The 13,500-nt window shown below is 39.6% G+C and overlaps 1 protein-coding gene across 5 annotated transcripts in view; it reads left to right on the plus strand.

The window, feature by feature from the left end:
- ARHGEF9 (Cdc42 guanine nucleotide exchange factor 9) overlaps nucleotides 1–12,861 on the plus strand; it is a 252,896-nt gene extending 240,035 nt beyond the window's left edge. For all 5 annotated transcript variants that reach the window (XM_018560090.1, XM_018560092.1, XM_018560091.1 and 2 more), the window contains exon 10: nucleotides 11,612–12,861. In XM_018560090.1, coding sequence (XP_018415592.1) covers nucleotides 11,612–11,799 — 188 coding nt within the window. In that variant the 3' untranslated portion in view covers nucleotides 11,800–12,861. The remainder of the gene's footprint in view (nucleotides 1–11,611) is intronic.
- Nucleotides 12,862–13,500: the final 639 nt, after the last annotated feature.

Consider the following 13,500-nt stretch of genomic DNA (forward strand, 5'->3'; position numbering starts at 1 on the left):
GAAGCCTGTCAATCATCCAATCGGCCAATCATCGGGAGAAGAGAGCAGAATGGAGCAGATGACAGAGGAGGTCGCGGCCATCTTGCTTCATTGAAGACACGATGGAGGTCCTGTGTGCGGACGGATTTGGGTCCCTGAAGATGGCGGACGCGGCACAGGTACTCGTTTTATGTATTGGAGTATTTGCACGAGTACTCATGCAAATACTCGGTATCGCCGCCGATACCGATGCTTGTATCGGTATCGGTGCATCCCTAGTTTTTTTGTTTGTTTTTTTAAAGAAACTGTATTGAGTCGTGATTGTCACAAACCTGTATCTTCTGACTGTGGTTAATTTTGGGCAAGTCCATAAAGAACTCTTCAATTCAGAAAGCATAGTGGTGCCTTCATAATTTACTCCGTTAGCTGTTTCAAACATTGCTTTTTTCTCTAAAACGTGTAGCTTATGTAGACTAAACAGGACGGTTACTGATATTTAGATTTCAAACTTCTCTCCAAAGTCAATAGCTAAATCCTTATCTCTATTTTTATCTACTTCCTTTGGTCGCTGACCTAAAGTATTTCTGTACTGTACTGATATTTTGCAGCTTACCAGTTCTTAAATGTGGTGGCTACATTAGTTTTTACATTTCTTGTCTTTCTTTTCTTGCATTAACACACTTCCTGTCCAAGTACGATAATGCTTAGTGACCCTACTCCTACTGTATCAGGATTTCAGAAACTGGGCATGATTTCTGAAAATGCCTCCTGTACTATTGTCCATAACATAGATGAGCGTGTTCCTGAAGTGCTCAGAACAACATAACTGATAACAGTGCTACACACGAAAGTTAACAGCTGACAACATTTCTTGAAAAACCAATAGGTATTTTTGCACTTAATAAACACATATAACTACAGACTTTCAAAGTTATATTTAACAGACCAAAAGGGAGCAAAAGTTCATTGTTAGAGTTTACACACCCATTAAGCCTACTGCAATGCAGCTAGCAGCACCACATGATGGTCACAGTAAGAGCCTTCTCTATGCTGTGCAAGATTGCAGCACCCATTGGGTGAATAATTGCATATTTGGTGTAATCAGGAGCAGTTTTTGTTCACAGATGAGGTGGTAAATTGTTACTAAATTAAGTTGAATAGCTCATATGTGAGAGTGGTTTCTGTAAACATCAGAAAACAAAAACATTTTTTTAAGTGGAGTAATAAGGAATTGTTTGTAAGATTTTAATGTATATGTGTAAAGTAACTTGAAAATTAATAAATAGATATTTTGTAAAAAAAAAAAAAAAAAAAAAGGTTTCTTTAAAGACTAATTTAAATTTTAGCAATTACATTTCAAAAGAATCCCTCAGCAGTGGCTGAAAATAAAATGCAGCTCTAGTTGCCATATATCCAATGCTGTCCCTTGCAGACTCATCAATCCAATAATTCTGTGTCCCTCCTGTTATGGGTGAAGTGATGCCCACCATCATCCTACCCACTTCCTATGAGCCCAGGGCATCAAGGCGCCACTCTCGATCCTGAACTCATAGGAGGCATGCTGCAGTATTTTGAAATTCCCCACAGCTGGAGGATAAGGGGGGCAGATCCGACCAAAAACATCAGGAAAAAAGTACAGGTATAAGTATACAGGTGTGCTCCAATGGGTGCGAGGATGAGCCCAGAGTTGGACTTTAAATCTTTGTGCTAGTATGCTACCTCTGCTCAAACATTAAGAGGTTTATTCACTAAAAGGTGAAGAGTTTGGAGAAGTCAGAAGATGTGAACAATCTAGGCCAAAATAGCCGATTTGGAAAAACTATATAATTCAGCTCATTTTCCAGTTCAGCTATGTTGTCCTAGATTGTTCACTTCTCCTGCCTTCTCCAAACTCTTCACCCTTTTGTGAATAACCTAGGTGTTACTACTTTTCTTAGCTATAATTCCTTGCTGGTATAGGAACTGCTTGTGTCATTGCTCTTTTTTTTCAGAATGTGGTCATTATAGTTCCTACTTCTTTGTCTTCAGTCTATACATTTCAAGTCAGAGGAACATCCCGCAGGCTCTTTGTTATAGGTCTCAGTAGTAACTGCATTTCCCCCTACGCTTGCAGTGCCACTATCCCTTATGTCATCACCTTTTAAGGAAGCATTCTGTTAGATTAACTGTTTAAATTGAACTCTGTGTCCCTCTGGCACTAAAGGGTTTAAGTATTATGAGCTGTATAGACAGCACTTTGCAGTGTAATGACACACATGATGCGTGAAGCAAGGGAACTCTGCCGGCAAACCGCAGAATGTTCCTCTGAGTGACCCACGTGACAGCATATTGCTGGTAAGAATGCTTGCTGGTTTTATTGTACAACTGGGATCTTTGGGGAAAGTCCTTTGGCTAAAGCTGATTAATTTTCTCCTGACTGCAGCTGTAATCTAAGCTACTCTTGGTAGACACAGTGTAATAAAATCTTCTGTCTGGGGTTCTTTGTGTCTACTGTAAATCACCAGACAGCTAGAAAAGCACTATAAATATGCAGAATAGGAAAATTGTTTAAAGGGAGTCTATACACAATTTTCATTCTGTAATTGTATTTTTTAGTATAAATGATTAGGTATAATTACATAAACCTTTTATTTAGGACTATTTATGTTTTTATATTGGTATTAAAGTTGAACACCAGGCAGATTGGTACAGGCTGTTGGTCGTCGCAACACTTGTGATTTCCAGGCACAGGAATATGTTGCTTTTTTATTGGTGTACAGTCCTCTGCAGACGCGTGAATGAACCCTGAAAGTGCTTTTTTTTTTTAAATAAACTTTTAAAACACCATATTCTTAGAAATTGATATTTCTGTAAAAAGCTCTATAAATGTCACTGCAAGCAGGAGACAGAACTATGCCACAACACAGATAACATGTAACTGTTAATACATTCTGTCCTTTACTCTGCCCAATGGCTCTTTAAAATCGACGCAGGCAACAAAGGCATTGTAAAGCTGCAAGTAAATCGCATAGTACAGATATGGTTTGCCTCTGAAGCACTCTTGCAGAAAACATAAACGATGCTCTGTATATATTTTAACTGGCCATAGGGACTACTGAAGTATTTCATTCTACACATGTACTATATGAACTAAATATAAATATCCTGTTTACTATCCATTTAAAATAAGTTTGAAGCGTGTTCTAATGTGATGGAGACAAATGCCTTAGTAATAGCCCCCATTCCCCACAGCATAAACGCACAGGGGTCCATTTATAAAAATTCTGCCTGGTGTATAGCCAGGCAGATGATCTTCCTATACCCGTCAGCGCCATATATACGGGAGCTAGAGTCATTTGAACGGCATCCACCCAGCTATACACCGGGCAGAAATTTTATAAATGAAGCCCATACTGATCAATTCATAAATTAAACTCTAGTCTGCCTTTAAAATAAAAGATTCCTGTTTAAATCAACATTGAACATGCATACACATAAATGTGATCCATCATTTAAAAATCTTTTTTTTAACAATAGAAAGTTCAGGTAAATAAAAAAAATGTCACACGGGATTACTAAAAGGGTTATTTACTAAGCTGCTGAAGGCAGCCAAGTAAATCACCAAGCTGAAGTGAACAGAGCCAAACAACGTTCGGCTATTCATTCAGTCAGCCTAACACGCCCTGCATGTTCGGCTGAGCCGCAGTGCAGAAGGAGTTTGACTCAGCCGATTCAACATCTGAATCGACTGAGCCATAGCTCCGGCAGTTCTCTCGCTTCTGTTCGAGTGAATAGCGGTATTCGACTCGTCTATTCTGTTCGCTGTGTCCAAGGTAGCTAGCAGAATAGAAAAAGTGTAAACAAATGGAAGACATTTTTTTTAAATGTATTTAAATAAATGTAAAAAAAAAATAAGTTAAGAAACCGACCCTGGAAAAGCACCTTGTCCCCGTGCCGATGGGGACAAGGGCCCTGGGGTGTTGGTTGTGGGGGGTGCGGGCAGGTGGACTTATTCACATCAGGATACCCAAGTAATAAAGGGGCACCCAGATGCAGCCCCCCCTTTGTGAATGAGGAAGGGGTATCCATTCACTAAAGGCTTAAATAAAAGTTAAATAAAAAGACCAGACTTTAATCAAAAATCCTTTTATTGAAATAAAAACACAACAAAGGATTTTTGACAAGTCCTTTATTAAAAATTGAAACACCATGGTAATCCTAAGGTCAATCACGATGTCCAGCGCTGTCCACAACGACGGCGACTTGGCAAAATAAAACAATTAAAATAATAAATAAATAAAAATGTTTTTTTTTTAAACAACGCCCGCAGACCTGACTGCACAAGACAAACTCCCTCCGCAGAATGACATTCTGATGGATGGCGGCAAAATATAAACAATTGGACAAAGCTAGCGGTGACATCACCGCTAGCTCCACCCAACTGTTTACATTTATCCAGCATTTGGCAGTCTGTTCATAGGTCCTGGACAAATAAAAACAAATAGGCGGAGCCATCCGTGAGCTCATGTCTGGCTCCGCTCAGCTGTCATTTGCGTAGAGAATGGTCAGGTTCAGCCGACCTTTCTCCACGCTTCGGCTGTCACTACGGCTCAGCCGGTTGAGCTCTGCCGGTTGAGCCGACCTTTCTCCGCGCTTCGGCTGTCACTACGGGTCAGCCGGTTGAGCCGGTTGAGCCGCTCAGCTGCCTTCGGCTGCTGTACGGGCTATTGTGAATAGCCCGTACAGCAGCTCTTCAGTTTGACTGAACATTTTTATTATGACATTGTACAAAAAAGATACAATTTATCTCAGATAAAACTAGAAAATGATTATGCACTGCACTGCTAATGTCACAGTAGTACAATAATGATGATTACCATTGGAAATACTTAAACAGTCCATTCTGTTCATTCATATTTCATTTTATGAACATGCTCACTTTTAGCTGGAAACTATCCCCTGAACAGGCCGTGCACTGCAATGACATGGCTGTTTTATAGCAGAGCCGGTCTTGTCTAACCTGACATTTTTAATTAAGTAATGTGGAACTGATGTTGAGTCATGTAGAATTGTTTGTAATTATTATCTGCTTTTCCATTGGATGCAACACCTTGGAACTGATCATAATATTAACTTTATGATGAAGAACTGTACAGGAGGTAGTTTCCAGGAGTGGCAATCGTGTATGATTATTATATTAGCTGAGTGACTGCGTAATAGTTTTCTGTTTTTAATCCTTTTATTTGGCATTTTTTAATTGTGTGTGGTATTCTATATTATAATAATAATAATAATAATAATACAATTGATGTGTATTTCTTCAAGAATCTAAGAAAGATCTTGCATAGAAATATGTGTATTATTTAATCCGTAGCTTGGTGGCACTCTATTTAACAAGGGGATGCACTTTGGTTTTATCCTTTTTTTTGTTTTCTACACTGTAAAATCAATAATTTAACTGCTAAGGATATCCAGGTACTTTTTTAGCATGATTCTATGCTGTGTCATTTCTGTCTCATGCGCTAATGTGTCTTAGCTGTGTGCTCTGGTTTACATGCAATGTTTTGCATGCAATTTTAAAGGCCCAGATTCAGAGTAATTCATATGGTGAGGATACAGACATCTAGGAGGGTGTAACATCTAGCTTGTAAGGAAACTAAGTGCAGAAGATCAAAGTCAGGAGGTAGACTGTCATCTGAGTTACTCTTAGTTTAGAACAGTGGTTCTCAACCTGTGTAACCTCAGGACCCATATTTGTCCACGGTCATTAAGTCGTGACCCAAGTTGCACTGCAAAGAAACGCACGGCAGTGTGGGCTGCTGTGCTGTGATCGAGCTCCATCCATACGTGCATTGCTTATAGCTCCCTCGTATGTCCTGTAGAGGTACCTGGAGCCAGAATGTGATGTCACTCCAGTCCAGACACCTCTACTGGGCATGCAAGGGAGCTGTAAGCAGTGCACGTATGGATGGAGCTCCCTCATGGCCATACCCCCAGCCCACCCCACCTCAAGTCGACACTCAGCGCTGGGCAGCATATTTTTAATGGCTGCTTGGTGTAAGAACGGACATTGCTGCGTTAGGGGGAGCCTATTACCTAGAAAAGTGGAAGGCATGCGGCGACCCACTGAACACAGGATCGTGACCCACTTTAGGGTCACGACCCACCAGTTGAGAACCAAGGGGTTAGAACATGTATATTTGGCTATGTATAGCCAAAACCTTCTTCTGGAGTTTTGGATAGTGTAGGGAAGGGTTAGCACTGTTTGTGCTCCCTTTCTGTGTGTGTCCTGGTGACTATTGTCATAGGGACACAAAGTGAAGGAAAATATTTAAAATGTTAGAATTGTCACTGGAACAGGAATAGAGTGGAAGTCTTCCAATGATTTCCCCTCACTTTAGAGGTATTTCCTCTCAAGGCCTGTTTATCTCCAAGATAGGAAGTGAAGGCATTTGCCCCACTGGGATACAGGCAGCAGAAAATAAACTGACAAGGGTTTTATTCTTCCCTACTCTTTTCAAAGCTAAAAAAATATTCAAAACAGATGAGATGCATAGAGGGGCCTGTTTTTTCTTCCGGGTATATTTGTACTGCACCACTCTAATCCACTTCCCTGTCAGTGATATGGCGATCTGGCAATTTTTTCTCATGATAGAGATGAGGGAGTGATAAATGTACCTACTGAAGCTTTCTTGTTGCCTTTCACGTGCGGAAATCCTGCTGTAAAACAAATGTCACTGCTAAGAGGATTTACAGCCATTAATTAGTCTTGATACTGGAAAGTGATTGGTGATGCCTGCATAACAGAAAAAAAAAAAAGAAAACGGATTAAAGCTGAACTCCAGGGACAAAAATGTTTATTCATATATACAGTATTTGTGTGTGACCACCCGCCCTGCTTAATGATTGGATGGGAAGCTGCAGCTACGCTCCCTTGCAGGTTCCCAGGCACAGAGGGTGCTAAGGGATGGCGGGGAGATCTCTCTCTCTCCACCTGGCTCTTAGAGGCATCACTCCCCATCAGCACAAAAGGCTATGGACAACCCTGTACATAATAGATCTTCCTTCTTCACACCTTAAATCGTCAATATACCAGCAGATGGAAGCAGATGTAATAAATATATTACAGTCCTCCATATAGCCACCAGACACTCATGTGAAACAAACTGTCACCTGGTACTAAACATAGATCGTATCCAGCAATCACTTCCACGTGCTAGATCCCTAGTCCTTATAGAGCACTCTTGCATGTATGGTGTATTAACTTTGTACCACCGCTTATAAGAATAGTCTTTATGCTATATATGTTTGCTCATATATCTATGCATGTGCAGACCAGTCCATTCTAAAATGATGAAGGATAAGTGTCTCATACTCACTCAGGGATCCAGTATCATTCCAGTCCCGCATGTCCCAGTTACATAAGATCATTCATAAACTTTTGTGCCGGTATGCCTCACCACTCTCAGGGCTAGTTCACACCATCCTCAGTGCGTTCCGGCACGATTGTGGCTGGAACGCACTGGATCGCATTCCAGCCGTCACACTTTGTTTTGGGACGGAAGGAGGTGTGGCTGTGCATTTAACGCAATGACACCGCAGCCACGCCCTCCGGCCGCAATACAATCGGCTGCATGGGAATGTGTGGTGCATCAGTGCCTGAATCCTGGTCTGGTGCAGTCAGAAAAAATAGTGCGTATAATATAATGTATAAAATGCACACTGCTTCAAAGCGTGGCAGACATGTTGCATGGAACAGTGGATGTTCCCAGTATGCTGGATGATCCTATTTCTGCATTTCTGCATATATCCTTAAGCTGGTAATAACCTGGCAGACTAATTTCCCTCGTTTTGTATAACCAGCATGCATCTGGGTTTGGCATGGTTTTTCAGTGTACTGTATGTTATTACAGGATTTTATCAGTGCCTGCTGTATCTGTACAGATGAGCAGTCTTTATCAATTGTGAAGATATTCTTCAATGCTGGATGATCTCTATGGCCTTGCCATTTATTATCTCTCCTAAACTTCCAGACTGCAAATTACAAAGGGATTGCATTACTAGAAAAATGTGCTGACATAAAAACACAGTTTGCATTCAGCTTTTTCCGCAGGGTTATTTTTCCCATTGTTCAATAATGATCAAATGTGAACATTTAATTTAGGAAAGTGAAAATCTAAATTTGTGTTTTTAAAATACAGTAGGATGTGTAGAAACCAGTTTACAAGCTCACACACAGCCCTATCTTTGTATTGCAGCCGCATGAACTGTATATCCCTGTAGGGGGTGACAATCCCAGTGGTGTAAGGTGCAGTCGTTCTTTTTTTATTTTTGCCTCCATGATGTGTTTTCAGACACTCGAACAGCCTGCAATATTTATGAGGTAGAAATGCTTGGTGCAGCTGCTCGCTGTATGAAAACAGGAGGCACGTGGCGTTCACATGTTCAGCAAGGAACTTGGCAGCACGGATTGTATTAAATTAAACTTTAATTTCCTACTGGTAAAAAACAGGCATCACTTGCAAAGGATTTTTTTTCTTTCTTTCTAGGAGAATGTCCTAGTTATACTTTTTGGAAATATCAATATTTCATGCAAAAAGAAAAAAAAAGATCCGTAACTGCAAATACACTTGTAAAATGGCCATACCCAATATGCTGGGTTATTACATTCCAGTTATGTTGCATGCTTGTTTCTGCATAAGGCCCCTTTCACACGGGCTTTCCAATCAGGTCCATCCAGGCTGACCTGATCAGATGCCTGATGCTAGTCTATGGGCAGCCATATGTAAACGGACGGGCGTCTAATTACAACCAGTTACCCCCAGCTCCGACCAGGTCCGGAAAAACAGACGGATCAGATATCCATTTTGCTGGATCTATTTGTGCTGGATTGGAGGTAACCAGATGTAAATTAAATACTGCATATTAATATTTCATATTTTATTATGTCAACATCAGGTGGAGTTCTCTTTGGAGTGGAGGTGGAGTGGCTTTTTTTCCATGTGTTTTCCATGGTTTCCTTACCTTTGTTAAAAAAACTTGCTGTTTACAGACCTCAGTGGCTCAAGCTGTGATTTATGCTATGGTGTTTCACCCCCTCCAACAACGTCTGCTGTGATCTTTGTTTATAGAAGCCATAGTGCTTGGGGGATCCTGTCATGTAGTAAATGTTTATTTCTATAACAAAGGATATAAAACATTGCCTTAGAAATGTATAAACAAAAATTTGACACAAAACCAAAACAGTGGCCCTTTGAATGAGGACTCCAGTAATGAGACACACTACAATAAACACATTATATATTGCCAGGTTGTGTCACTTGCTTTTTTTTTTAAAGTCGCAACTCTATGCTCTCATTAATTGTTGCAATTTGCAAATCACCTTCTCACAGCTCAGTTTAAAATGGTTGATAGGGACACATTTACTATTGAATGGAACTGTATAGTGTGTAACTGTTAGATTGTTGTCCAGAACCCACAGCAGTAAAACGTTATCTGAAACAGGTTCCAAGTATCGCGACAAGCCCAAAAACATGGGGGTTTTTTAAACAAATAGTACAGCCAAACACATAAAAGCTGACAAAGATAACAGCTTTCCTTGTTATGTATTCATGGCTGGTCTTTGTGTTTTATTTGGAGATCTCCTTTAACCATCTTTTACAGAAAATTCTGGGATGAAGTGCCCTAGACCTTTATAACCCTTGAGTTGAGAAGTCAGCAACAGAAAAGATGTGATCATCTGCATTAATATGACAAAAAAATTATAATTTCTAGTGTTGGAGATCAATTCTGCAAATGGAGAGGTCCAGCATAATGCATCTTATTTGCATGAGCTTAGCAGGTTTTCAGGTGCCACGATACAGTACTGCTGGTAATAATTCTGGTAAGATAGATATTAATTCTTTGCACACTCCAGGCTAAGAAAACATAATTAATTTCACATTCATAATTGCTCATTAATATGTTGCCTTTATGTTTCACTCCCAAGTGATTTCTCCAGTATCTGTGCTGCCCTCTGGTTATACCCAGTGATAGAAAAAAAGTCACATACTAAATATATAATAAACAAACTTTTTTTTTTTACAAAAGAGCTACAGCTATAAAACAGCAAAACAATTTTGTAAATTTTAGTTTAACATTGTTATTTAAGAAAAATGCAAATATTAAAGTGAACCTTGCATCAAATGTAAGCTCTGCTTATTTTTTGATCCCCCCACATGCAAAACATCAGCAATAAAAATTCAAAACAATAACACACACTCTAGTGCCTGTCCAGGATGCCTAGGCATGGATGATGTCAAGGTCTTCTGTTGAGATTCAGGGATAAGCTAAGAGTCCCAAATCTCACAAGATGTTCTAGCACAGTGAAGTCACCCTTACCCAGGCACTGAGGGCAGGGTAAGTATATATTTTAAAAAAATTTCCATGTCTTTTCCAAACTAGTGACAAACAATATGAGTGGTAATGACTCGCAATCAGCGCTTGTAGGACTTGGGGACTGGTAGGAGAAGCGATAAAAGTTGTTTATTTCTAAAACATTTTAACATTGGTAAAATGTATGCAGCATTCCTTAACCTCTTGCCGTCCGCCCGTAGTAAAAAAACGGACGGACGATTGGAAATACGGGACATTAGTTATGCAACATCAGTAATATATGGTAAGGCTGGTAAAGGTGAATTCATAACAAAAAAGACAGGCATATATAAGATCTTTGGTTTATTACATACAAAGTAAGTGAACATCTTTAAAAGTCAAAACTGCTTTTTGGTTTGTTTTTTTGTAGTGAGAGGTTAGAACCCTATGTCATGTTTTTGTTGTCCTCTTGGTTGTCCTCTATATTTGTCATGGTGCCCATCGTCACTGGGGCTAAAAGTAAGAGAAAAAATAATAAAAAATAATCTTGGTTCACTTGTCAATGAAGAGGAATAGGAGGGAAATCTTCCAATAGGAACACTTCTTTCGGTGTCTAGGAGGATTTGTCCCTCACTTCGGAGAGTTTTCCTCACTTTCTGTTCTTTTGTATAGGACAGAAGGCAAAGGGAAAGCTACTCAAAATGGCAAAGATGGGAACAAATCCTTTCAGGGGTTTTAACCATTCCCTTCTCTTCGCATGATAAAAGAATAATTTGGGATTTACATATACCTAAAACCTTATATTAATTACAGAACATTTTCTAAAACAGGTTTCTGCAGGTATACAACCATTATATTTTAGGCTATACCTAAAGTCTAAGTCACAAATGTCCAAAAGAAAAGAAACACTAATAATTTGCTGACAGAAGCAAAGAAAATGAAAATGCTGACTCTACAAAACCCATTTTAACATTTTCAGCCCCTAGTTACTGATCTAAATTTAGCCCTGTTAGGTTCTTTTCTTTAAAGCTTTTTTTATTGCTCTTTTTTGTGCTCCTATTGGAGAGAGTTCCCCTTACTTCCAATCAAGTTTACAGATGCCAAGCAATAACAGGAAGTGAGGGGAAATGTCTGAAAAAATTGTCTGTAGATGGGCTTTAATGTGACATATAGGTCAAAAGTTCTAATTGGACAGTTCATGGAAATAGCCTTTATTTTGTATATGTTTATAGTAAATTTACAACTTGGCTTTGCTTCTTTCTTAAAATGTTAAATGTCTGACTGTGTCTTTCTCTTCCAGCTGGTGTCAGCTGCCCTCGCTCAGTACCTCCAGCATATCCGCCGCCTCAGGAGCCAGGGGCCATCCAGGGACAGTATATGGTGACCGACGGCATTTCACAACCACAAGTTTTTGAGTTCACTGAACCTAGGAGAAGTCAATCCCCATTCTGGCAAAACTTCAGCAGGTTGACGCCTTTCAAAAAATGATACAGAAATTTAAATATATAAATATATATTGAGAAAGGAGTATTAAAATTAGAAAAAAAGAAATTATATTTATAGATGGCTCTTTTTTCGGAGAAGCACTGTTGCAATTATACTATGAAAGGACCAAAAAGAAAAAAAAACTGGAAAACTAACTAAAAAAGAAAACTTTTTACTCCTTAAACTATTTCATTTTATTTCCTCCCCTACCCGCCGGACATCAGGAACTGCTCTGCTTTGAAAAGCTCCATGATCCATTTTCTCACTCTGAAGAGTTTAATTCACAATCAGAAGATGTTCGCCGTTTTTCTCCTCGGACTCTGGGACTTTCCTCACTTTCCATGTTAGTGACCACTCACGTTTCTGAGTCGCCTGGTTTCCAGTGGAAATTGCACATATTGTTTAAAAGAACATTCTCTCTGATTTAGAAGGGAAACATGGTAGTAAAAAGGAAAGCACTCAAACAACACACGCACTGCTTTCATTTCATGATATCCATCAACATACATCCCAATGCCTGCAGATCCAGTGGGACTGCCAAAGAGCCGCTAGTTCCCCTGGTGCTGGAAGGTTTACCTGTGCCTCATATTCATTACTTCCTCAATGGAACCATTTTGAAAGTGGTCGCACTCTCAACAAAGCACTGCTGCACAAGAAATGACAGGGAAAACTAGCAGAAGACATAGGCTAGGTTAAAGCTGTATTAACCTAGATGAACAGAGTTTGGAAGTGGAACTGAGGAACAGCACCCTATGCTGGCTGTGCATTGTTAAATACTCTTCTCATTTGAATCTCTGTTTGTTCACAAGGTATAAAGAGGCAGGAAAAGTAGAACTATAGCTTCTTGCTCGCCTAGCGATCCTCCACTATTGTAGCTGTAGCAGAGCTTTGTAGTTCCCAGTGAGTCTGCTAGCTACTGTGCAGTCTCTCTATTGCTTTAACTGTTCCGTAAATGTTCTGGGATATGGATAAAACATGGCTCGTTACACTTTTATCACATTGTGATATTTATTTCCTGTTCTTCCCAAAGAGTATGGTTTTTATTGTTTTATTTTCATTTTCAGTTAGTGTCACTCCAGTTGTCTGAGTGAAAAAAATCGGCAATGACTTTAATTCTTTGTTGCCGGTCACTGTTATTTTTATTTGGGGTCACTGTGAGCTTTGTAACTAAAAGAACATGTGAAATGTGAAAGATCTGCTGCTTGATATCCTTACACATTCGGTGATTGTTCAATGCTGCATCTTCATTTCTGCCTGAAGCCATGCTTGCTTGGGAGAGGCAGTGGTTAGTGCTATACTTCCTTGTCCGAATGGCAATAATGTCTATGGTGTAAAATCCCTAAGGCTCCACATGTGCTCAGCAGGGCACTTTAGCCAAAACGGCAGCAGCTCACTATAATAACTGCTTACAGTCCTGGTGCTGGTTTGAGGTTTAAATATGTTGTAACAAGTATTACATATTCTCTTTGCATCTAATAGGAAGTCATTGGGTTTCCTTGTGCATCGCCATTTACAGTACCATGCCCTTTAACCTCTCTTTCTTTATATAAGAATAATTCCTTTTACCCATCACTTATTCTTCCTTTATTGGTAACTGCATTATTCAAGTGTAAATATATGAACACTTTAGGTCTCCTTTTGTATAATCCCTCTGCACCATTCCTGTTCTGCTTTCTCTCATATTTAGTATTCAGTGGAGTGCCT

The sequence above is a fragment of the Nanorana parkeri genome, unplaced genomic scaffold, assembly GCF_000935625.1.
Source record: "Nanorana parkeri isolate BGI_ZX_2015 unplaced genomic scaffold, ASM93562v1 scaffold431, whole genome shotgun sequence".
Taxonomy (NCBI): domain Eukaryota; kingdom Metazoa; phylum Chordata; class Amphibia; order Anura; family Dicroglossidae; genus Nanorana; species Nanorana parkeri.